Genomic DNA, 26,364 nt, shown 5'->3' on the forward strand with positions numbered 1-26,364 from the left:
AAGAAAACAATACGGAAAAATGCCAACCACAACAAATCCATTAGGACAACTGAGCCTGCTTCCATTGTAATCGGGCGTTGAATGTTCTCTATCTGCTCTACATGATTTATGGACCGACCAATACCACCATGCATGCAGATGATTTTCTTTTCAATCAGGGCAGCTAGAGGAAGCCAATTGAATAACCGGTTTATGCGATGCCACGCCCAAATTCCATCCCGCTCACCCTGTCAGCATGTAGATAAAGCTTTTGCTGCAACAAATCGATACGAAACAAGCAGTGAATATAGGAAATTGTTTGTGTATTAAATAATACCATACGCTCAATGCACTCAATCCGGAAGCCAAACAGAGCATTGATATCTGCAGCCTCATGGTTCCCACGAATTAAATGTACGTTATGCGGATACTCAACCTGGAAAATAGGAATCAACTCAATTTAGAAATAAGATTTGAGTGTAAAATTACCAGAATGAAATATAAATCCATTCCCAAGCTGTACCTTCAGGGCAAGCAGAAGACTAATTGTTTCCAAGCTGTGTTGTCCCCGGTCAACATAATCTCCTAGGAAGAGATAGTCGATATAACTGTTAATCATATAAAAAAACATTAGGCTAAATAGATCAAAATACTAGACTGGAAAGGTATCATTATCAGCAATCCCCAAACTTAAGCTGATGGAGAGAATTATCCAAAAGACTTGTTCTGAAAACAATAACAAAAACAGAAAATAGCCCAATCCTGAGTGACACTGGGACAGTTGAGTAAAGTTCAAGGCATAAGATCAAATTATAAGCTGATGCTGAGTATGTTGGATTCTGTTAAATATTCAAAAAATTGATGATGTCAAAATTGCAATGTTTTAAATAGTTGAAACGCTAATCCATTCCAGGATGGAAAAGACAGATTAAAACTGTTCAACAATAAGTGGACAACTTGATTTGTCTATCAACCAGCAACCAACACTACTTAGGTAAGGCAATGAACTCTGGACTACACTGAAGGGAGAGCAAAACTGTGACTTGAACAATACCTAATTCATTAGACATATTATCAAGGAGCTGCAAAGCCAGGAAATTTATGCAAGTTCAAAAGGATCTTAAATCAGGCAACTAACAGTAAATCATTAGCTTTCAGCATCCAATCCCTTATGGATTTATTAAAATCCTATCCTGTACAAATCCAAAATCTCCTTCTGAGGGGGCAGAACACACAGAAACCTGACATTAGCAGGGACTTTGATGCAAGAACCCCCCCCCCTTCAATGTGGCTCTGTATGTGTCTCCACATAAGCAGGGCATTGGCCGGCTTCCCAAATGAGACTCTTGGTATTCAACATAGGTGAATGAAAATTTATCAGACATTAGTCAATAAGCAATTGTTTTTAGGCGTTTCGGAGTTTGGGTTTCAGATTTCATCTTGGGCTTTATGTTGTATCCAGGCTTACCCAGGTTTCTAATGTGTTAAATAGTCTTTAAAAGAGGTGAACATAAAGGTCGTTTCAGTTTCTGAAACAGAGAAGTTTGTTGATAAAGATTGAGTTGGCTTATGAGTCAGTAATTTGGTTTTTACAAACAAGGGGCCATAAGCTGCAAAAAGAGGGTTTTGGATTTTGAATTGAATCGAGTAAAGCGTCAGTTCTTTCATCTTTCATTTTCCATTTCCCACCTTTCTTATCACATTTCTTCATTTTTATTCTTCATTCCTTTTACTTTCCTTTCCCTTTGCGTGGAACTCTGTTTTACTTAATTTGTTCTGAATGGATCCATGTAGCTGACCCTATTTAGTTGGGATAAGGCTGAGGTGGTGGTTGTTGTTCTGCTGCTCCTGTTGTTGTCAAATTTTTTTTAAAATTTAGCTAAATCCTTCAGTTTGCTCTCAGATGTGCTAAGTGGTTCCTTCTCTCTTACTCATTCTAAATTCAAGATATATTTTATGTGGTATTAGGAGAAATCAGTTCAATCAATTGGAGTTTTAGTAGGTATTGAAATGTAGTTGAAGCTTATGATTTTTCAGACCTGGACGGTAGTCAGGAACAGACTCCAGCCTAAGAACACCAGAGTCTACGAAACCTACTGATTCTACTTGGTTTGAGTTGAAAGTTTAAGGGTTGAAGCCCCATCCCAAAAAAAGTAAACTTCTCTATAGCACAGCATCAGTTCTGCAACAGTGAACCGTGGCAATTTACATATTTTTTCTATGAATCATTTCAACCTTCTACTTCAAATTATTTAGTCATAAGAATACTCCCTGAAGTTTGGGCGGATTTGGATTGCTTACAACTAATTATAAATTTTAGATTGATTGTGGTCTATGTGGGATTACGGTCCATCTGTAAAAATTGTAGAGAATAGAGATATTTTATTTTCCTAGTTGACTCTATAAACTATACTCTATTTGAAAGTCGGATGGGCCCACTTGCAGGCCAACTTGGGTTTCTAAGACCATGCCTGCATCAGACTTGAGATAAAGGAATAAACAATTGAACACGGAGCAGATTTAACCTACAATAAACAGTTAATATTTCAAGTTTTGGCATGCAGAAAACTTTTTCACAGAAATGTAAAAAACAGTGCTGCTGGTGATGATGGTGATGCATAAAGAGCTGCTTTATTCAATTTTCAGTACCATTATATGTTAAAAGAACTATAGTAAACTCATTGACAGAAAATGAAATAAGAGCAATATAGGAGACTAGAACCATTCAGAAAGAAATATTACAGAAAGTCTGAAACGTACAAAGAATATTAGAACTCAAACCAACTCAGCCTTATCCCAACTAAATGGGGTTGGCCATATAATCCTCTCTCTCCAGTAAGCTCTATTCAAAGCCATACTTGTTACTAGTTCTAAACTATGCATAGGCTCTTTTAGCTCCTTCGATCTGAATCAAATCACCTCTCTGTACTAGAGCACTCAAAGGTCTCTGTTGCACACGTCCATGCCAACCTCAAACGACTTTCTGGCTGATATCATGAATCAAAGCTAACTCCTAAATTAGCTCTAATTTGTTCATTCCTTATTTTATCTTTTCTAGTTTTACACTTTTACCATTCATTCATCTCAACTTCATTATTTCTTCTACACTAAGTTTGATTATATGATTCACTGCCCAACATTTAGCTCCATACATCATTGGTGGCCGTATATTGTCCTATAAAATTTTCCTTTTGAGTTTTAAAGGAATACGTCAATCAAACAACAGTCTGAACACACCTGATGCAGGTTCATCATAGATATTGGCTTATTTCTTTAGAAATAGGCCTAGGGTTGGGTTATATACATGTTGGGCCTTTGTTCCCAAGGGTTTTCTATGTATTAGGCCACTTTAATGAGCCTAAACTAGGGGTACATAGGTTGCATACGGGATTAGCCCAATACTTAGTTTATTTTTATGTTTTCTTATTGAACCGATTCAAATTGGTTGCATCCAATTGGTTCAATTTAAGTGATCATGTGACTTGGTTAAGTGGTCATGTGACAACTTAAGTGGTCATGTGATGTAAGTTGGGTTGGATTAGGACTCTAAAAGTCCAGCCATGTTTTGAGTCTATTTCCTTTAGTATTTTAGTTTCCTAGTCAGTTTAAGTTACCTAATAGGTTAGGGATAGGGTTAGGCCTTTCCTTTTTAGAGTAGAAGTCTATTTTTGAGTCTTTTATATAAGGTTGTAAGGGAGCAAAGCCTTGAACACGAATTTGATTAGTAAAATAAGCTTTTGCTTGTTGGCTGCCATTGTTGCTGCTCTTGTGCTCCTTGTGAGTGTGCATCCTTGTGGTTCTATCAAGGTGGAAAGGGACTGGTGGAATCCGGTTGACTCCTTGCGCCGTGACGGCTGGGAGGATCTTCTTCAAATTCGAAGGTGGCTTTATCCTTCACAACTGTCGAAGCTTGCTGCTAGTGGAATCTCCAGTAAGTTTGACGCCAAATTCTTCTTCTAATCCTCTAATCCTTTCCCCCAATTGATCCCTTTTATTTTTTGTTTGAATCCCATAAACCCTAACTCCATTAAAGCCCAAAACTTGCAACTCAATTCTGGACAGAATTGCAGAATTTCAAAACTTATCCAAACCCTAACTTTTTTATACCATATTGACCCCCTAGACCTGCCCATTAATACCCTATAAACCCCTTTTCCAATATCCAACCCAAACCCTAGGAATTGACCTAAATCCTAGTGCTGTCCATTCGAACCAACAGCCCCTTTTGTTATTTGATCCGGTTGTTTGGCTCCTAGTAGGTCTCCTACCTATCTAGGACTATATTAACACCCCTCCACTTTATCCATCCTACTCTAATTCTTTGTGCAATGGCATCCTCTATTTCTCCTTTATTTATCATTGAACCTAGGTAATTAAATATTAAAATTAAAATACATTGATGAAAATACTCACGCTATGTCTCCTGCAGTCGAAGGAGACCCATACTCATCAAATAGACGCATAAGATCTCCAAACTGCCCATGCAAATCACCAAATATCTTCACAGGAGCCTTAATTTGTAGCACACTGGGTTCATGTGAAAATATCCTTTCTGCACTATCACAAAGATCAGCAATTTCATTGCAATCTAAGAAGAACTGCCTACGGACAGGAGGCTTCCAACCGCGAGGCTTGAGAAGATGTGCAATCACCTGATAATAAAAAAAGATGATAGACAGCAGAGGTGTCAAAATAAACAGAACCAATGTAAGACATGTATGCAGTATAAATTTACAGGGGAAAAAAAGAAAATGCAATATAAAAAATGAACCACTTAAAATAGGTTCTTTGCTCCGGGCCTCAGCCCCAGAATACAATTAATCCAGCATGGGCTACTTGAGGCCCAAGTAGTTACCAGACAAACTGAGTTGCTGAGCATTCCCGGCCCACCAAGCAAAACCGGCAGTTTCTTAGTCACGACCAGCTAAAGCTAAATTTCCATTAAAGAGTGTTTCCACGGGGTAAAACGTCCTAGAATTATTTCATACATCATGAAGTCATTAACTGTTTTCAAGAGCCAATGTTGCAGCAATACAATTTCAAAGTCTCCTTTTTAAAAGACGAAGTGAACTCTGATCGCTGCATGATGATTTCTTTTAAAGGGATTTAATGTTTTTTCAGTAATAAGGCTTTCCTCTGCTTTGATAATATGCAGCAGTCACACTTCTCTTGGAGAGATTGAACTTAAAAGGTGGCAGGAAGTTAATATTGAGACAGATGGGATTTAACTTTTTGAAGATGTCAAACATTATAAGGAAAAAATGTGAAATAGGAAAGCCAGGGTAATTTTGTCATCTCAGAACATTTTGTTTCATTGGATGAAACAAGGTTGATGAACAAAAGCAGACAAGCTAGCTAAAGATATGCTAGCGAGGGAATCCATGTATGACTCAGACTAACCTATATGTACCACAGGTTGAGGAGCTTAGTTACTCTCCTTGGAATGCAATATGTGAATTTTTTTTGTGATCTTCTAACCAACTAATAAATTCTGCAGTCATTCATCCAAAACAAGAAAAAGGAGGGGGGGGGGGGGGGGGGAAAGGAAGTTCGCTATCTTTGTAATTATGAAACAAAATAATGTAGAAGCTAGTACAACTAAGAACCAACTCTACAGTAGGATCGATGTATGACAGCAGTACCAATTGAGTGATGGCTTCAGCAGTGGCAAATAGCACTTGATTGAGTATTAAACAGGTAGCAGATCTCATTCACAGAAAAGTCGATTGGGATTAGGATAGGTTGGATCGAGCCCCTCACTCTCCCGGGCCTCTCACCTCACTGCATCTCAGAGCACCATGATCAAACTGATTAAAACTCTTATGTTTACAATCTCATTGGCCCTCTGTCCAGCCCACAGGCTCTTTATTCATAATAAAACCCAATTACAACCCAATACCACTTCTAGAAATAAAATCCCTTCTAATTGGTTACAAGATAAACCCAAATAAAATAGGAAACTAATCCTAGATGGCTTCTAATTCTGATTACATAAAAGTAAACATATTAACTAACAAAAACCCTACGTAAGTAACAAATCTTTCCTAAAATCTAAGACTAATGAAACTTTCAAATCCCCCCTTATGCATTGGTTAGTAATCTTCAAAGTTATCTGCATCCAGCAGCCATTAAACCGACACGAAATCTGAAACCAAACTCCCAAGAAAATAGCCTATGGAAGCTGTCCATACGCAAGTCCATATTGGGCTTCCCAAGTCCTTCTACAGTTCTACCACAAGCTAATTCTGCCCCAAAAAGATCTCACACAGCTGGACAAAATCTGGAAATTATCTCCCTAAATCAACAAGTTGAGGGCTAAATAAATCCGGAAAATATTTCTTTCTCAAATGCTGGTTAACATTCCCAAATAAAGCTGCTGGTCGATCCCTGTTCTATGGGCAGAATATTGGTTCGAACATGCTGGATTGAGGGGCTTGAATAAACACAGAATATGGCCCAAATTCAGACCTGCTTTGGAGCCCCATCGATGTACCAATACTACATCACAAAGTCTTTGCGTTCCTAGTAGGATCTAGAGCTAATGTTTGGCAGACATTGGAAGTATACCAATTGGGCAACCATGTGTACATATATGCATATACATATATACCTAGAAACACACACACAAAAATATGCAAGTTACCACAATACACTAGCTAAATTTTGCATACCCGCAATTGTTAATGATAAGGGTGTAGGAAACCAATTATCAACAGACTAAACCCAATTAGTGGGGTATGGATTTAATTTTTGCAACCAAATCAATAGAATGGTTGACTCAGGTTTTAGTTGGTTTCTAGCTTTATTGAGGCCTTGAATAAGATTTGCATCTCTCAGAATGACCCCAATAAAAAGGTTTACTCCATTGAGCAGTATTGTAATTTTTTCCTCAGATTTCCAATTCAAGGTCCTACAATAGCTAACAAAATACTGAAGATGAATTGTCTTCATAAATTACTCCACCACATCGGAGACCTTTCTTTTTTTTGGGGGGGGAGGGGGGGGGGAAGTGGTGACAAGGCACAAATTAATATCACACAGTAATCCTTTAGAGCACATTGGAAGGCAGGTGTGAATTAATATCAACATGTTCTTGTAGTAATCTTTTCAAGCATATGCAATGATGTAAACTCCAGACTCCTCGAGAACCGTCCTCAAACTCTTCAGGATATTAATGGAAATATTACCATCAGGGTAGCCAAGCAGGATTGAACCATAAGTTCTTTTACAGTACATCTTTGAGAAAGTGCGATTAGAAATTCTTCCACTTCTGCCAAAACCAGTCCATTATCCGGTTATCCTTAGATATTCCGCACTCCAGCCTCGTCCAGGTCCAGAATTTACCAAACTCAAGTTGGATGATTTCTCGCAGGAGATTACGACTTCCAATCCTACAGAGATAGTTTGGATGACATCATCCTTGTGTACCGAAGGACTGAAAGTTATGGAGACTCCAACTACATTAAGACACTTCCTCAAGATCCCAAACTATGTTATGTTCTTGGCCACTCTGTTGATGATAGAAGGCAAATCCACAACCGTATTTAATTGGCTCCACAAACAAGGATAATGAGACCCAAATCTTAGCTACTAGGCTGAACTTTCGTCACATTGGATGCTAAGGGAGAGGATTCTCTATTATGTGGCTCAGGACCTGTGACTATGAAAAATGACTGCTCAATCAAGACTTGAGTCACCTTGGAGTCAGTCAAGCCACATACTCAACATCGTCTCTGTCTAAACTTTGGAATCCATAAATCGAAACACATACGAATAACTTCAAACTGAATTCTTTCTGGTTAAAGAATCTCGTTCTAGTTGCTCTGGAACAATTAGGAGATTCTCTCTTTGATTGATCAATGTGCAAGGTTTGAGGTCTCGGCATCTCAGCTGGTTTCGGTCAGCCAAAAAAACGAGTTGTCTCGGTAACTCGCCGAGATCTCGGCCGAGTTGGTGCATTTTTTATTTCAAATTTCAGCCTTTGGTTGTGGTGGCCATATGAACATGGTGGAAGCCTTAGTTTTTAAAAATCACACCCAAAATGGTAGTTTGACTTAGGACCCTAGGTTGGTAGTGTATGCTGTACATATATACTGAAATGGCCAATTCCACACAATCTTTAGTATTAAAAAACATATAATTCAAGTAAAACAACTTAAATAAACAATAGAATGAATTCTATAATTCACGTAAGGATCAAAAGATCCTTTCAATTGGCTAGAATCCCTTACTTGAACGTCCTACTCAAGCAAATTGTTAATAAAACTCCAAATAGCATTTTCTTTTGACCCAATCTTTGTTTTCTCCTTATCATTCAGGAAAGACAAGAAAATTTCAGGGTAGCAAACATTATCTCTCCTCCCTCTCACCCACAGCCCAACCAATTCACAGACGCTGACAAGAACTCCTCAAATCCGAGTGAGGGGCATAAGACAGAGGAGGAAAACAATCTGCCTCTATTCAGGCTTATCATGAGAATGACCAAGCATATACAATACCTTCTTAGGCACACTATTGATAGACATTTGCCTATCTAATAGTTTCCTAGCTGCAGTAGCATTCTCTGGAGTGCCATAGCTAACTCGTCTGCCTTCATTTTCAAATTGATCTATTGAAAGCTGCCTGACCATACCACCCAAAGCACCTCCTGTCTCTGCAGCAACAACCACCTGCAGATATATAATAAAAAACAAAGTGGAAGATAAAGTCACACAGAGCATCAGAATCTAATGCCATTTAAACAATTGGTCATAATATCAAACAGAATAGAACTAGTGAGGGAATGGAGTAACAATACATACAGCCCTGTGATGCAGCCGAACTCCAGCCGGAGGCACATTATTTGACAAATTAGAATCAGGCATTTTAATGAGGGTAGAGATCTCTTTCCCACTAGGAGTAGCCTCTGCTCCTCGGTCCCTGTCTGGCATTTGCTCAACGTCTCCATTAACTTGTCGGGCTTTGGCAGCAGCTAGGGTAGCACTAATGGCTTCAGCTTCTGCTGCTGAGGCTTCAACCAAGTATTCCACACCTTTGGTCAGTCTCCTGCAGAATATTTACATTAGAAACTGTGTCTATAGATCAAGGAAAGTTGACCAACATTCAGTAACAGCATCTAGTGATCTTAAGTATATAAGTACATTTTAATAGCTCACCTAGGTCCCTGAAGCATTGCATTTTCAGTGCTTATATCTGTATACATATCCCCATTTAGAGGAGGAGCAACAGGATTACCCAACACAACTGCACCATCAGGAACTGCTTCAGGCATTGTTGACCTTGTTCTTTCATCAACAAATCCATACCTCCCAGGTAGCCTCCCTGCTTGTATGTTTGCAGCAGCAGCTGCTGCAGCAGCATGTGAAGCTGCACTAGTTGTTTCAGCAGCAGCAAGATCTTCAGCAACAAGCAGATCATCTAGTAAAACTCCTATATAGCACAAACATAAATTGTGGTAAATAAGGTAACTAGAATCAAACTGGTGGATTCGCTAGTGTGAAAAGACACAAGGAATTGCATAAAATCCTAATACAAGAGAAAAATCCTTTAAATATGTAATGCAAATTGTCCGATATTAAATCAGGCTTTTGCCTACAAACAAATACAGGCCTTGATTAGTGATAAAAAACTAATATAAACAAAATGAACATATAAGGGGCAACAATGCCCTAAAACAGCACTTGAAGAAGATATTCAGATGGGAGATAGAGGCAGAAATCAATTCTGCCTATCACATGCGAAAACAGGGTATCGCAGGTGTCATGGGAGAAAATTGATTGCAGCAAATCAGAGGCTAAGATCAGCCTCAAATTCAGATTAAAGGAAGGTTGCAGGGTGGCCTTTGAAGTCCCCAAATTGCATCCAGATCCAATGGGCAGATCTTGAGTAATTGCAAAACAAGTCTGCCAAAAATTCCAGATAATTGCATTGCAGAAATAGAAGATTTCAAATTACTCTGCAGTATTTGCTTGGATCAGATTCATATTAAGGTCGATGGACCTACCCAGAGGGGGCCTTGATGCCCTAAATTATTGGGTTAATCTGATGGGTAGATTAAAAATAATTGCAGAATCAAAATCTGCAAAAAAGTCTTTAAAAAACAAGTAGACCATCAGTTTTTGGTGGAGGAGATCTTCATGGCAGCAGGAAACCCTAGTTATCCATTATCTATTCAACTAGGGTCTCAGAAAAAAAAAAAATATATATATATATATATATATATATAGAGCATAGTTTTCTGTTGACCATAAAGGAGAGACTCAAAAAATTGGATTACAGAAAAAAAACAAATATATATATATATATATACAGCATAGTTTGCTGTTGACCTAATGTAGTCCTAGATAGACAAGGGTCTACTAGGAGCCAGGTAATTCAAGATCTCACAAATCTGCTGGCCGATTGGGGCAGAATTAGGGTTAGGTTTAGGATAAAAGGGTTGAATCTTATTTGAATAAACTAGGCAGGTTTTTAGGAGTCTAGTGATGTAGGATTGATAAGGTTTGAGTGAGGAATTGAAATTCAGAAAAATAGGGTTAGGGTTTTAGGTTTTGGGAAATAGAAAAATAGGTGAAATTAGGGTTTAGGATTGGATTTCTGGAGAGAGCTCTTGGCCAAGTGTTAATGGCAGTGAGAGGGAGGTTTGGTTGTAATTTGGTGTGGTTTAGGTGAGGTCTAGACAGGTTTTAGGGTTTTAATGGTGATGAAGGGGAACTAGGGTTTAGCTGTTGGGATAGGCCAGAAGTTAGGGTCGAGTGTAGGGGGTGCTAAGAAGGAGCTATGGTTCAAATATGGTGGGATTCTAATGGAGGAATGAAGTTGGACAGATTTAAGATGAGTTAGGGTTTCGGCAGCTTGTGGGGGGATGATAGTTTCTTGGTTTTTGAAGGAGGGAAGGGGCTGGGAATTGGATCAAGTACAGGAGTTGGTGAGAGGGTGCTGTAATTTAATTATGGAGGAATTTTAATGGTGAATGAAGGCTGTAATGGTGAATGAAGGCTGTAAGTGGTTTAGGGTTTAAGGAACTCAAATAAAATAAAAGGGGGGATGTTAGGGTAGGATGTAGAGGATTAGGAGAAGAAGGGGATGATTAAAAACTGTAAAATACTTACTGGAATATGCAGGTTCTTCAATGGCAGCAGCTTTGAAGAACTAGAAGAAGGACCTCCCGATCTACAAGATGCAAGGAGTCGATCGGAGTCCACCAGTCCCTTTCACCTTGATATGACTCCCAAGGCAACCTTAATATTACTTACAAGGCACACTCTCAAAGAGCAAAGCAGCAGCAACAATGGCAGCAAACAACAGAAACAATAATAGGCCAATGGCCTAAGTCCTAAATCTATTACAACTCTTCCCTTTTCAGAAATCGTGGAGGGGTTTGATTAAAACAACTTAAAACAATTAAAAAGATTCCTAAGTAACCAATAGGAAATAAGACCCTAACAACCAATAGGATTAATTCACTTAAATTGAACCAAGTATGAACCAGTTCAATTTAAGAGTTTACAAAAAACTGAAAAAAACTAAATATGGGAAATAACTAAAGCTGAAAAAACTAAGTATGGAAATAACTAAGGCTCCTAACTATGGCCCTATGATTAGGACAGCTTCTTCAGCTTGTGGATGCTTGCATCAGCATCATGACCACAAAGGAGAGACTCAAAAAACGACTCTCAAGATGTAAAGGTTATGGCTACTACCGGAATTTAATGCTCTGATACCATGTGACAATATCAAGGTATTAATAACCAGCAGCAGTAGAAGAGGAAGAGAAGAAGAGAGAGGGAATCAAGCGAGATAGTAGAAGAGGAGAGAAGGGAAGATTACTGCCCACGGTTTTGAGTTGCGAACAGCCTACTCAAACTGTGGGGAGAGTATTATATTTATAGCCAACAAAACACCTTACAACTTAGTCCACTGACTTAAGATAAAGATAAGACTCCTCTAACACCTAAAACACTTAACACACAAAGTAAGACATATTAAGTAAAACTAAGACTTAAAACATAAAACCCAATACTAAACCAACACTAAAACCACGAGTAACACCTTAACAAGGGGAACTCAACGAGATCAAATAAAATGCAACTACAAAAGAGCAGCATAATACAGGAGCAATCCAATTCCAGAAGTCATTAAGTCTAATAAGTAATGCAGTCTTAACTGAACCTTGTACTTTCTTACTAAACTTTATAGATAACAAATTTTCGTATGTTAAACGTCTCACAAAACAAACAGTGGTTGATCACCAGTCTGCCTGATCCAAAATAATGACTAGTCGATGCTTTAAAATAGACTAGTATCATATTGATTTATAATACAGGGCAGGATTTGGATTGGAATATATGGACCTTATTCAGACTCAGATGCATGTCCTGGTTTCATGTCCCAGTCCAGGGAAGCATGTCTTATACAAAAACTAAATACACGGAATCACGCACAAATATGCAGTTTTAACTCAAATCCAATGCATGGTTAAGATCCATTTGAATTGCAATCTGACATAAATAGGAGTATATGGATCCAAAATGGATTTGAACCTGAATTTCAGTCAGCCAGCAAAGAAAGGGGGTGATCTGGGTCCAGCCCATTTTATGCCATAGTCAGTATAGCCGTATAGCCTCATGAAACCTCAAAAGCAGAAACCATAATTATGTGCGACTCTTCTTCCCCTTCATATACTTTAAGTCTTGGTTGATCTTACATACCAATGGATCAGCCACCCATCCAAATTGGAACACTAACAACCCTTGACCAAGTGTTAACTAGTACCATGAGAAGAATGCCATAGTGGTGCTTGTCAAGACGAATTTAATAAAATAACAAGTCATGGATTTCCTAGGGTAAAAGAACAAAATAGGAAACAAAATCGAACTGAAGAGAAATATATACACTGCTTCCATAACACTACATGACCCTCTGGTGCAAGACCTGACCTGGTAATAATATTCCAAATCTAATCTCACAAGCAGGACCTCGATAACGCACTCAAAACCTAAGTCAACCCAAAATCAGCAGAGAAGTCAACCTTCTCAGATGAAGGTCAAATTAAAGTGAGAGGCTGACTTTATGGATCAAACAATATATGCTAAAACAGGTCTGAAAACAGAGTACCCGATTGAACAATGAATCAGAAATTAAAGTCAGAATTAAGCTCACTTAATATTGAAATTAAAACAGTAGATGCCAGACCAGTAATACTATGGAAATCTGGGATCAAACAACACTTGATAGCAGCATCAATTGATCAATAACACAAACCAGTAAAGGTTGGCGGTAAAACATGGGAAGAGGGAAAGAAGCCTATCGCAGGACAGGGTATCTCACTCAATCTGATTCTCACAGATTCTCATTTCTCAATGCTAATAGAACTCAATAGCTTCAGCTCATTCAAAACGAGAGGGGTATTACACTGCTGAAATTAAAAACAACTAGCACACACAATTTCTATTTCTATTAGAATTGAAATAACTAATTAGAAAACAACTATCAAACAATAAGATAGCTCATACGAGCGTGCACGAACCCAGCCCAGCCAGCTGGTATTATTTAGGCCCCATTAGGCCCAGAACTGGACCTCGGATCAAGCCCAGCTGCTGGCCTCTTGCTTTCCTTCTTCTTGCGGCTGCAATACAGCTCTGTATGTTTATCTACATCAGCCTACTTCTATTAAAAATTGAAATAACTAATTAAAAAACATAAGGAACAATAAGATAGCTCATATGAGCTTGCACAAACCCAGCCCAGCCAGCTGGTATTATTTAGGTCCCATTAGGCCCAGAACTGGACCTCAGATCAAGCCCAGCTGCTGGCCCCTTGCTTCCCTTCTTCTTGCCACTGCAATACAGCCCTGTGTGTTATCTACATCACCCTACTTTTCTATTAGGAATTGAAATAACTAATTAAAAAACAACTAAAATAAGATAGCTCATACGAGCTTGCACAAACCTAGCCCAGCTGGCTGGTATAATTTAGGCCCCATTAGGACCAGAACTGGACCTCGGATCAAGCCCAGCTGACTGGCCTCTTGCTTCCCTTCTTCTTGCGGCTGAAATACAGCCATGTAAGTTTATCTAGATCACCCTCAGTGCTACAACCAGCAGATTGTAAAAACCAAAATAACATACTGCACATGCACCAGATGTGCATTGCCATTTGCCAGTATATATCAAACCAATGAAATACAGCCATGTATGTTTATCTAGATCACCCTCAGTGCTACAACCAGCAGATTGTAAAAAACAAAATAACATACTGTAGATGCACCAGATGTGCATTGCCACTTGCCAGTATATATCAAACCAACGAAAACAATCTAACTATAAGGTTTTAAGTATCAATAATTATCAAATTTAGGCCTGCCAATATGATAAATAACCGCAATAGGAAGGCATATGTATCGAAATGCGTCATCCTGTATCAGGTTGTGTTGACCGATACAGGTCAATACATGCAATACACCACCACTGTATCAAGACACTGCTGTACTCTGTTTCTGGCAAAAGTTTTGGGCTGAGAAGAATTTCTCACGTATCAGCAGATTCTCCTTGGATCAGACAGAGACTTTGTGGGTTGGATCTTAACCCTAGGGCAACCCAGGCTGTAGAATTTAAGGAGGAAAGACTGACTGCGCTAGGAGATCTGAATTGAGTTAGAAACCTGAGTTTGCTATTACCACCAGGTTCTGTGAATTTGTATTGACTTATTGGTTTCTGTTTTGGATTTCTACATACTGATCCTAAGAGGACTAAGAGTGGGAAAGCTGTTGCAAAATTTGAAGTTTATTGGTAAAGTATAGAGTGTTCTGGCCTGAATCGAAGGAGGTTGGGTTGGGTTCTGGTTAGCATTCTACGATGGTTGTTTTGGTTGCAGAATTTCCTTTATTTGCAGTAAAGGATAGGATATATATATATATATATATATATATATATATATATCTGTTTTGGATTTCTATCTACTGATCCTAAGAGGACTAAGAGTGGGAAAGCTGTTGCAAAATTTGAAGTTTATTGGTAAAGTATAGAGTGTTCTGGCCTGAATCGAAGGAGGTTGGGTTGGGTTCTGGTTAGCGTTCTACGAGGGTTGTTTTGGTTGCAGAATTTCCTTTATTTGCAGTAAAGGATAGGAGATATATATATATATATATATATATATCCATTTTTAAAAGCCTACCAACTCAAGCTTCTCTATAAATCCATGTATATATATAGATATATATATATATATATATATATATACATATATCCATTTTTAAAAGCCTACCAACTCAAGCTTCTCTATAAATCCTTAACAAGGTTCAAAAACTCGTCTCGAGGATGTGTCTCGACCAGGTCGAGATTCTCAAGATCTTGAGATAGACAGTGCATTTTTATTTTTGGTTTCAGTTTGATGTTTCGGTGGGAAAATGGCCATAGTTGGCTCTGAAATTTTAAGAGAAGCTTATTTTAGGCTTAATAAACATATTTAAATCTTCAAATTGTAAAAAAAAAAACCAATTTTGTGCTTTGGATTTGCACCCTTGGTTGGCAGTAAACGTCAAATCCTTACGTAATATTTGCCTATGCACATTGTTTGAGTGCTATGAGACATAATTGGCAAATAAAACAACTAAACAAGTAGATTATGCAATAAATTCCTTACCCTTTTCTGAAATTTAATTTCAGAAAGCCCCTTCTCATGAAGAATATTAATATAATCACCCTAGATTATGTTCATACTTTTCTTAAGGATCAAGAACTTCAACGTAATTACAGAATTTCCACTGGTTCTCTTGTTAAATAGCTTCTTTTTTACCTCCTATTGGAATTTATATTGTACATTTTTTTTACATTGTTGCTAATTTCCAAAAACTTAAAAACACATAAAATAGGGAAAAGGTTGGGAAAAAATTTATCTGGTTATACATAAGATAATCAGTTGAAACTTTTATATTTTGCTACTCTTGCATGGATCTGATTTGGATGAATTCTGGAAATATTTAAAAATTCTTGAAGTTTTTGCTATTTTTCCTTCAACTTTGGGAAATTAAAAATGCATAAATAGGGGTTCTTTGGTTTTGTTTTATCTTCAAATGATCTGAGATGTTTTTTTTTTTTAAAAAAAATTCAATAAACATGTTTTATGGTTCACGTGGTAAGTAAGCTACGATACAAAAGGAACTCCAATCCTCTTGACTCATAGCAACATGTTTTAGTGATTATATAACATTGTTTATTGCTTATTTATGGAGTATTATGCTAAAAAACACTAGTTTTGCATGTATCTATGCGTATCTTAAGTCATTCTAAAATCTCTTACCATCTTTCCAATACTTCTCTTAAAATTACTTTTCTGATACGTTACCCGATATACATACTTTAAATCCGACCAAAATTTGAACAATCCATGTAACTCTTGACCAATCCCGCCCCCCTTTAAAGCATGCAACAGTAGTATAGTACTGATATAAACACTATGATGTTTGTGATTATGTTTGGCTATTAAAACAATAAGTGCATCACCTTAGCAACTAATTAGCAGCTCCATGACTGAACATCAGAATAGAGAATGCACGTGGATTAATGGTAATGATATTGATAAAGCTCCACATCTTACCACCACGTAGACCACCATAAATAAAGATCAAGTCACCAACAGCAGCTGCTGCATGCCTACAACGCCTCGTCAATTCAACTTCAGCATCTCCACCAGCTGCATCAGCGCTATATCTGCCTGTCCTGGGAATTGTAACAACACCCTTTGTATCACACCAAACTCCCGCTGCAGTATCCAAAACTAAACAAAGAGAATAACATAGTTTCAGTCAAAATTCATCAATTCAAAATTTTAAATAAAGCATCAATCTTTTCTTCCCCTGTACCTTCTACTGAACAATAAACAGAAACCAAAAATAAGAGGGGAGAAGGTACCATCCAGAATATCATAACAAATAATGTGATTTTATTAGGGTTAAATTTTCAACTGTTCATTAAATTTTTTCCAAATATAATAGAAATTAGTGATTATTAGCACCCTGATTGCACACGGGGTACTTTTTATTTATACTGTACGTAGCCCTCTACTGGCTAATCAGCCGTCAATTCATATGAAAACCACTACAAAACCACCCACATATGGAGTGGGGAATAGAGGTTAATCTTTTTTTTGATAGTGGGGTAAAACTTGTCCCACTTACATCCCACAAATCAGACCCATGAAACCACTGATCCTTATTTCTCCTTCTGTAAATACAGGATCAAAGCCAGACCCTGAAATAATTCAATTAATTGAGTAACATTCCTGTACCAATGTCATTCATTTATCAGCAGTTAGCATCATAATAAAAAAACTATCAAATGGTTAGTGGGACAATAAAAAAAGGGTGTACCCGGTACACAAGGCTCCCGCCACTACGGGGTCTGCAGAGGATCATAATGTACGCAGCCTTACCCCTGCTTTCGCAGAGAGGCTGTTTCCAGACTCAAACCCATGACCACTTGGTAACTATAGGGTATATAAAACGCATATCGAGTATCATTTCCCCCCTTCATAGAATACATCCAAGCATGCAGACACACAAAGAAAAGTAGAAGTATGATATCACTGAGACAAGGGCTCACAAAATAACTTGGCTCCTATTAAGGAGCACAGGACTCCCTGGGTTATTCACTTATTCCCAGGCATTTAAGAAACCTTGTAAATTGAAACTGAGTGAAAGAGGATTATTATAATAACCTTTGACCCACAAATCCCCTTGAAGGATGTAATCTCCGGTAGACTGATCTGTTACAGCAAACATTTTACCTTGAACTACAGAATCAGATCAACTTATTTCATTCTTTTCCAAATAAGCCAGAGAGGGGAGGGGCAAATTGGGTAGAAAACAGCTTACTCGTTGATTAATTAATTCCCATAGAGATACCAGTCCCACAGTCATGAGATGTGATGAATCCCTCATCTTTGCACACCTATGCAGCCATCGCATTTTGGTGGCACCACCAGGAATGACTTAATAGGACCAATGGTGTAGATCAAATATGAAGGAAAAAAGACCAAAACACTGTTCACGTGAACAGCATCACAGCCCATATTTGCCTTGTGTGCGGATGCTTTTTAGAAGATTTGTGGGCCCATTGGAGATATCAAGTGGAGAAAGATTCTGCCCTAATGCAGCCATAGTTTAGTTTCTATTTTCAGTTTTAGAAAGTATATTTTATTTCATTGCAATAGAATCTTAGATGGTTTCTAATTTCAGTTCGTTAATATTTTATTTTGTTCTCTAAAATAGGAGTATCTATTTTGATGTATGGCAACTAGATTTTATAGGAAGTTCCTATTTTGGTTGTAAGCAACTTGGTAGCAAACACTTTCTATTTTGTAACCCATACTTCTATTATAAATAAAGGGAAGAGGGCAGCCTAGCTCAACGATTTGAGTTTTAAAAAAAAATATATAAATAATACTGGTTTTGCTGTGAGATGCAGTGGCAGTGGGAGACAGTTCCCTGAAAGGCAGGTATGGTGAAGAAGCATGGGTGAGAGGCCCCTCCTATCTATCCTTCTTCTTCCCTTCTATCTCTGTCATCAATTCTCTTTTCCCCCCTTTCTAATCCCTTATTTCTGAGTGGTTTTTGTTCTATCTGGGACCTATTCATAGGCCCTTTGAAGAACTTCCATCAACTACTATTGCTGCTGTGAACAGAAGAGACCAATCAAGGCCTGTGGCTATCTATTCTGGAGAATTTTCTGGGCAGCAGAGTTGATGCCATATCTTCCAGACCCTTAGGCCTTTATCACCCATTTTTTGAGCACCATTCAGGGACTATCTAAAGGCCCTTCGAGCAAGGTTGTAGGACCATCTGTGGCCTGGCTGCTGAGATACAAGAAATCTCAACTTTCTTGACCTAATCAAGATTGGACAGATCTGGGAATACAGCCATCAAGTCAGGCTACAATTTTGGGGTTTTACTAAGATTCCCACAAGCACCACTCGACCAGGCTCTCAGCACCACCTTTGCTCTTTTTTGTGAGTTTTGGTTTTCAAAGTTTAACCTACTTTTCCCCGTCTCAGGTAACTGTTATTCTGCCCATGACTTCAATCTGTTACTGGGGGTTGGTTACAGGTTAGTAGGACTTGGTTTGATTGTTATTTGAGTCCTACATGCTATCCACCTATTGGTGGGTTCACTGGAGTTTTATTTTCTGGAATTTGGCCCATCCTACATTCCTACCCTAACCGATTGGCTACTGTGTTGGGTATTCACCACTGTCTGGGAATTGTTTCTTTTACTGTTGTCTAAACCTATATCAGTGTTTTATTGGGTTATTGTGGATCCTGATTGGGAGTGGTTAGTTCCTATCTAGACTTACATTAACGGATTAACCACACTCAACTACTATGTGGGGCTAGCATCCTCTTTGTTTGGGAAAAGAAATAGAGAAAAAAAAAATCTTAATTTCAAATTACACACACACACACACACAAAGCCTACTCCAACTAAAACAAATTTCTGCGTGTAAAAATTTCAGTTATCATGATTTAAACCATTTTTTAACTCTCTGGAACTTGTCTGACTAAGAGTACAGATTGCACCTCATCTTGGCCAGAGAGACCAAGACTCGTCATCTTAAATATAATAGTTTAGTAACTCATCCATATCATGGTCCAATACTAATCAGTTGCCAGGACTGAGTTTCAAAAATTATTCAGCACGTGATTGTAGAGCTAGTTCATCTCCTATGATCAAGAGAAACAGGTGATCACACTAACCTCAAACAAAAACAATGTCAAAGCAAGAAATGCCTTCTCAACTCAACTCAACTCATCCTTATCCCAACTAAATAGGGTCATCTACAGATCCTTTTTCTCCAATCAGCTATATTCAAAGCCATACTTGTTACAAGTCTTTAGTTATGCATGTCTTTCCTTACCACTTCCACCAGAATCATTTTAGGCCTACCCCTGGTTCTTTTAGCTTATTCAATTCGAATCAAATCACCCCTCCACACTGGAGCATTCAAAGGCCTCTATTGCTCCATTGCACCTCAAACGAATTTCTCATATCATGTTTCGGACCTACTTCTAATTAGCTCTAATTTGTATATTCCTTATTTTATCTTTCCTAGTTTAACCACTCATCCATCTCAACATCCTCATTTCAGCTACACTAAGTATGTTCATATACTGTTTCTTCACTGTCCAACATTCAGCTCCATATATAATTGCTGCTCGAATAGCAGTCCTATAAATTTTCCTTTCAGTTTTAAGGGAATACGCCGATCAAACAACACTCCTGACACAACCCTCCACTTCATACACCCTAGTCTAATTCTTTGTGCAACATTATCTTCTATTTCCTTTGTTTATGATCGAACCTAGGTTTCACTTTGCGGTATCTCCCTATCATCAATTTTCACCACCTCACTTTAGCCAAACCCTTTTGCATGGATCCTAGAGCAAGAAATGCCTTAATCTTGGCAAAATAAAACACAATGATATTTAAGATGGTAACCATAACAACATATGACCACATCATTTCAAAATTCTGCATGGTGACACATGTCACCAGTAACAATGCTGTTCTATAAGCCTACAGTTTCCACAGTAGATAATATGTTGGATACCGCAAACCAGTGTCCTCCTTACATATCCATAACCAAAAACTGGACTCTTTCATCACATCCCTTCATAGCATAAGCATATTGTTGAATAATGTAAACCAGAATACCGTGGGGGTATTCTGGTAATTTGGGTGCTTTATTTTATGTTTTAATGTTGTTTTATGACCTGCCTAGCTACGTCAGCTATGGCAGGGTTATTTTAGTCATGTATTTTTTATATTAAGATCTATAAATAAAGGGGCTTGGCTGATCATATTCGATCATTCAAGCATTCTCAGAATTCTGGTTTTGATAACATGGTATCAGAGCACTCTTCTCTGATCTAGGGTTTTCAAGACCTTCCCCTCTCCATTGATCTCTTCTCTCCATCCCCTTCATCGATTTCTTCTCTCTCTCTCTCCTTTCTCTTCTCTTGGTTCTCTCATCCCTTCAAGGGTAGCACTAATGAGGTGATCCAATTATGGTTCGAGTGCTGCCCTCTATTCCACCTCAGTTTAATGTCCTAATAAAAAAAACTGATCGATAGCTGCTGCAATTTCTCTCTCTGCGATTTGGGACTGCTTCAACTTCTTTGGAAATCGATCTCATAACTCTTGGAAGATTGATCTCTTATTTTTGGAGCAACACTTGCAGTACTTCAGACAGCATCTATCGTACCTGCATTCTTATTGATTGAAGACCTCAAAAGTTCCAGCTTTTTTCCCCCTTATCGATCTCAACTGTCAGGGTTTTTTTCAAAACCCTGACACCTTATCGATTTGGACTTTTGGGCTGCTATTTGTGGAGCTTTTTTGAGGGTTTATTCCCTGAACATACTGCTGCAATCGACTATTGTTTCCCACATAAATTGCTGCAGTTTTTTTGAAGAACAGAATTTTTATTTTTCAAGATCGATTTCTGCCTGGAAGTGTTTGAAGATCAGATATTTTGATCAACTCAAGGCTCGATATTTTTCTGACTATGGGTGACTCTGAGATAACCTCGGCTACTTTTGGAGGGGATCAGACCAGGAGTGACTTCCTTCCCTATGCAGCAGCCATCAAGCTTGATGGTACTAATTACCTAATTTGGGCCAGATCATTATCTCTGACTGTGGCTGGTAGGGGACTCACTGGCCATCTTACTGGTACCACCAAACAGCCCACTGAAGAAGGTGTTGCTCGTACTAACTGGGCTGTGAATGATGCAATGGTGATGTCCTTTGTTCTGAACTCGATGACAACTGACCTCTCTAGTCAGTATCTTCTCCTTGACACTGCTACTCAGATATGGACTGTTGTCAAGGGTACTTATGGTCGTTCAGGGAATGGTGCACAAGTCTATGAGATCAGAAAGACTCTTCAAAACACTACTTAGAAGGAGATGACAGTCACGAAGTACTATGCTGCCCTCAAGTGCTTATGGCAACAACTGGATCACTATGCTCGGTTTCAGCCTACCACTGCTGCGGATATTACTGCCTACCACACATATGTAGATCAGTTTCGAGTCTATGACTTTCTGGCTGGACTCAATGATGAGTATGATCCTATTCGGGTACAGGTTCTTGGTTGGGTTCCCTTCCCCACTTTGGAGGAAACTTTTTCCTATGTACACAGTGAAGAGACAAGGAGGGCTGCTATGATGATTACTCCTACAGTTGAAAGATCAGCCTTACAGACTGCTGGTTCCACCACTGACACTTCTGTTGATAATGTTGCTGCTACTGCTACTGCTAAAGAGCCTGTGAAGTGTGATCATTGCCACAAACCATGTCACACTAAGGCTCAGTGTTGGAAACTCCATGGGAAGCCTGCTGATTTTGAGAGCAAACGTAGTCGTGCTAAGCCTAAAAACAAAGCCAATCACACTCAAAGTGTAGCTCTAGCTCCTACTACTGACATCGGCCTCTCCCAGGAAGAACTTCAAGCTCTCCGACGTCTGTTGACTACATCTGCTGCCTCCACTACATCTGTTGCCAATTCAGGTTCCTTCTTTGCCCGTACAGGTATTTTCTTTGCTGGTCATTGTGCATCAGTAGTTTCCACTCCTTGGATCATAGACTCTGGAGCTACTGATCACATGACGGGTTCCTCCAGTCTTTTTAACACATACTTTCCTGCGTCTGGTAAGGACAAAGTTAAAATTGTTGATGGGTCCCTCTCCTCTATATCTGGGAAAGGGTCCATTGGCTGTTCCCCTTCCTTGACATTGTCTTCTGTATTGCATATTCCCAAGTTTACCACAAATCTTCTCTCCATTAGTAGTATCACCAAATCTTTGAACTGTAAAGTGACATTCTTTCCTACTCATTGTGTTTTTCAAGAACTGGACTCGGGGAAGACGATTGGATCGAGTAAAGTGCATGGCGGATTGTACCTGCTTGATGGAGATCCTACATCTACTCAGGCATTACCTTCTAGGCTTTGTTCCCCAGCATCGTTCTCTTCTGAATTACACATATGGCACTCTAGACTAGGACACCCCCCGTTAGGTACTTTGTCTACTTTATTTCCAGCATTAAAAAATTCATGTAATAAAGAAGTTTTTTTTGTGAGCCTTGTGTCTTGGCCAAACAGACACGTTCAAATTATCCACTTTCTAATAAAAGGTCATCTTCTTTATTTCATGTTGTTCATTCTGATGTGTGGGGTCCTAGTAGAAAAGTTTCACTTTCGGGTCATCGGTGGTATGTCACCTTTATTGATTGCTTCTCTAGGTTCACTTAGGTCTATCTTATGCGCAATAAAAGTGAGGTTTTCTCTTGTTTTCAGCACTTTCACAAGCTGGTTCAAATTCAATTTAATGCCACTGTTCAAACCTTAAGGAGTGATAATGGGAAAGAGTATATGGAAGGTCAGTTCCAAAAATACTTGGCTGCCCATAGCATCCTCCATCAGACCAGTTGTGTTGATACTCCAGCCCAAAATGGTGTGGCTGAGAGGAAGAATCGCCACCTCTTGGAGGTAGCTCGTGCTCTTCTGTTTGCCCGTAATGTCCCTTCCGTTTATTGGGGGGATGAGGTTCTTACTGCAGCCTATTTAATTAATAGGCTGCCGAGTTGGGTCCTTAACTCTAGACCCCCTGTTGAGCTACTACTTGGCTCTTCCTCCTTTATTGTTCCCCCTAAGGTTTTTGGCTGCGTTTGCTATGCCAGGGATACTCGGTCCCCAGTCAAACTTGACCCACGTAGTCTTCGGTGTATTTTCTTAGGGTACTCTGCCACACAGAATGGGTACAAGTGCTATCACCCTCCATCCCGCCGGACTTTTGTCAGCATGGATGTCGTGTTTCATGAGCGTGTCTCCTACTATGTGTCCCCACATCTTCAGGGGGAGAGTATTAGCGAAGATGTGTTGACTTTAGACTCACCTCCTCCACTCCAGTTGGTTCATGATGAGGCTGAATCTGTTCAGCCTCCTTCTAGTCCTCCTTCTTCTCCACCTGAGTCAGGGGGAGAGGTTCCTGTACAAGGGGAGCAGACCACACCAGCCCAGACTCCTATCCAGAGGACCATTAGTGAATTTCAGCAGAGGATTGATGCTAGCAATATGAAAACCTATGCAAGGAAACATAAGCAGGTTCAATCAACTGTTGCTCCAGTACCCATCCAATTGCCGAACCTGGATCCAGAACCTGCCTCTCCGTCTGGTAATGTTCCTTCTCCTGAGTTACCTATTGCCCTTCGCAAAGGTGTCAGGACTTGCACTCAGCATCCCATTTCTCATGTTATTTCTTATGACTCCCTTTCTCCATCATTTCGTGCTTTTATTTCTTCTCTTTCTTCTGTTCGTGTTCCTAACAATTGGCAGGAAGCTCTATCAGATGGAAAGTGGAAGGCAGCCATGATGGAAGAAATGGAGGTGTTGAAAAAAAATAACACATGGGAGCTTGTGGTCCTTCCACCTGGGAAGAGAACTGTTGGATGTAGATGGGTGTTTGTGGTGAAACAGAAGGTGGATGGCACTGTGGATAGGTATAAGGCACGGCTAGTGGCCAAGGGTTTTACTCAGACATACGGCATTGATTACCAGGAGACATTTGCACCTGTTGCAAAGTTGAATACAGTTCGTGTGTTGTTATCATGTGCTGTCAACCTTGGTTGGGATTTGCAGCAACTAGATGTTAAAAATGCCTTCCTGAATGGAGCATTGGAGGAGGAGGTATATATGGGCATTCCACCAGGATTCTCTTGTGACAGAAATAGAGGAAAAGTATGCAAGCTAAAGCGTGCACTATATGCGCCGAAACAGTCACCCCGAGCTTGGTTTGGTCGATTCCACAAGGCCATGATTTCTGTGAGCTATAAGCAGAGTAATGATGATCACACACTCTTTATTAAGAGGGTTGGTGAAAAACTCACTGTTCTAATAGTCTACGTTGATGACATTGTGGTTACAAGCAATGATGGTGATGAGATCAGACAGTTGAAGACCTTCCTTGGCCAGGAATTTGAGATTAAGGATCTAGGAAAATTAAGATACTTTCTTGGGATTGAAGTGGTCAGATCTTCAAAAGGCATATTTCTCTCCCAAAAAAAGTATGTCCTAGACTTGTTGGCTGAAACAGGTTTGCTAGGCTGCCACCATTCGGATACTCCTATGGATCCTACTGCTCGGCTCAAGGAAAAAGTGGGTGAACCTGTTGATAAAGACCGGTACCAAAGGCTTGTAGGGAAGCTGATTTACCTTTCCCACACTCGTCCAGACATTACTGTCGCTGTGATTGTTGTGAGTCAGTTTATGCATGATCCCTACACTTCTCATATGGAGCCTGTTCTTCGCATTCTACACTATTTGAAGTCAGCTCCTGGGAAAGGCATTCTTTTGTCTTCACATGGTCACCTATGGATAGAAGCATATACAGATGCTGATTGGGCTGGTTTTGCTGATCGTAAGTCTATTTCTGGATATTGCTCCTTTGTAGGTGGAAATCTTGTCACCTGGCGTAGCAAGAAGCAAAATGTAGTTGCTCGTTCTAGTGTCGAAGCTGAATTTCGAGCTATGGCACAAGGGATTTGTGAGTTACTTTGGTTTAAGGGTCTGCTACAAGATCTGGGTATTCCTATTCGGCTCCCTATGATGCTGTACTGTGATAACAAGGCTGTAATCAGCATAGCACACAACCCGGTACAGCATGACCGAACCAAGCATGTTGAAGTGGATAGGCATTTCATCAAGGAGAAATTAAAAGATGGGCAGATTTGTATTCCCTTTGTGACTTCCTCTGATCAGCTTGCTGATGTCTTCACCAAGGGCCTGCCTGGAAAGTTATTTCATCCTAATCTAGTCAAGTTGGGCATGATCGACATCTTTGCTCCAACTTGAGGGGTAGTGTTGACTAATGTAAACCGGAATACCGTGGGGGTATTCTGGTAATTTGGGTGCTCTATTTTTTGTTTTAATGTTGTTTTATGACCTGCCTAGCTATGTCAGCTATGGCAAGGTTATTTTAGTCATGTATTTTTTATATTAAGATCCATAAATAAAGGGGCTTGGCTGATCATATTCGATCATTCAAGCATTCTCAGAATTCTGGTTTTGATAACACATATACTTAATTTCTCATCAAGTCCTCTAACCTTGGGCAAGCATTCCATTCGGAAATCGGAACTCTTGGGTGCATTCTTTGGAGCATTATCCCTTTTGTAGTGTTGCAGTATAAAGTGGGGTCACACTTCACACTAGAAGTACAACTAAAGAATCTAGAGAACCACTTCACAAAATAAATAAATATAAGGCTCCCTTTGGAAGGGATTGACGTACTTTTTTGGGAGAATGATTCACATGCATAATTCTTCGTAAAT

At 39.2% G+C, this 26,364-nt stretch overlaps 1 protein-coding gene across 1 annotated transcript in view; it reads right to left on the reverse strand.

Moving 5' to 3' along the window:
* LOC122666703 (serine/threonine-protein phosphatase BSL3) overlaps window positions 1–26,364 on the reverse strand; it is a 43,684-nt gene that overhangs the window by 12,837 nt on the left and 4,483 nt on the right. The window contains exons 11-18 of the mRNA XM_043862755.1: window positions 16,576–16,755; window positions 9,135–9,408; window positions 8,781–9,024; window positions 8,478–8,648; window positions 4,393–4,631; window positions 503–587; window positions 317–415; window positions 28–227 (exon numbers count right to left, since the gene is read on the reverse strand). Of these exons, the coding sequence (XP_043718690.1) occupies window positions 28–227; window positions 317–415; window positions 503–587; window positions 4,393–4,631; window positions 8,478–8,648; window positions 8,781–9,024; window positions 9,135–9,408; window positions 16,576–16,755 (1,492 nt within the window). The remainder of the gene's footprint in view (window positions 1–27; window positions 228–316; window positions 416–502; window positions 588–4,392; window positions 4,632–8,477; window positions 8,649–8,780; window positions 9,025–9,134; window positions 9,409–16,575; window positions 16,756–26,364) is intronic.

Source organism: Telopea speciosissima, chromosome 1 (genome assembly GCF_018873765.1).
Source record: "Telopea speciosissima isolate NSW1024214 ecotype Mountain lineage chromosome 1, Tspe_v1, whole genome shotgun sequence".
NCBI lineage: Eukaryota > Viridiplantae > Streptophyta > Magnoliopsida > Proteales > Proteaceae > Telopea > Telopea speciosissima.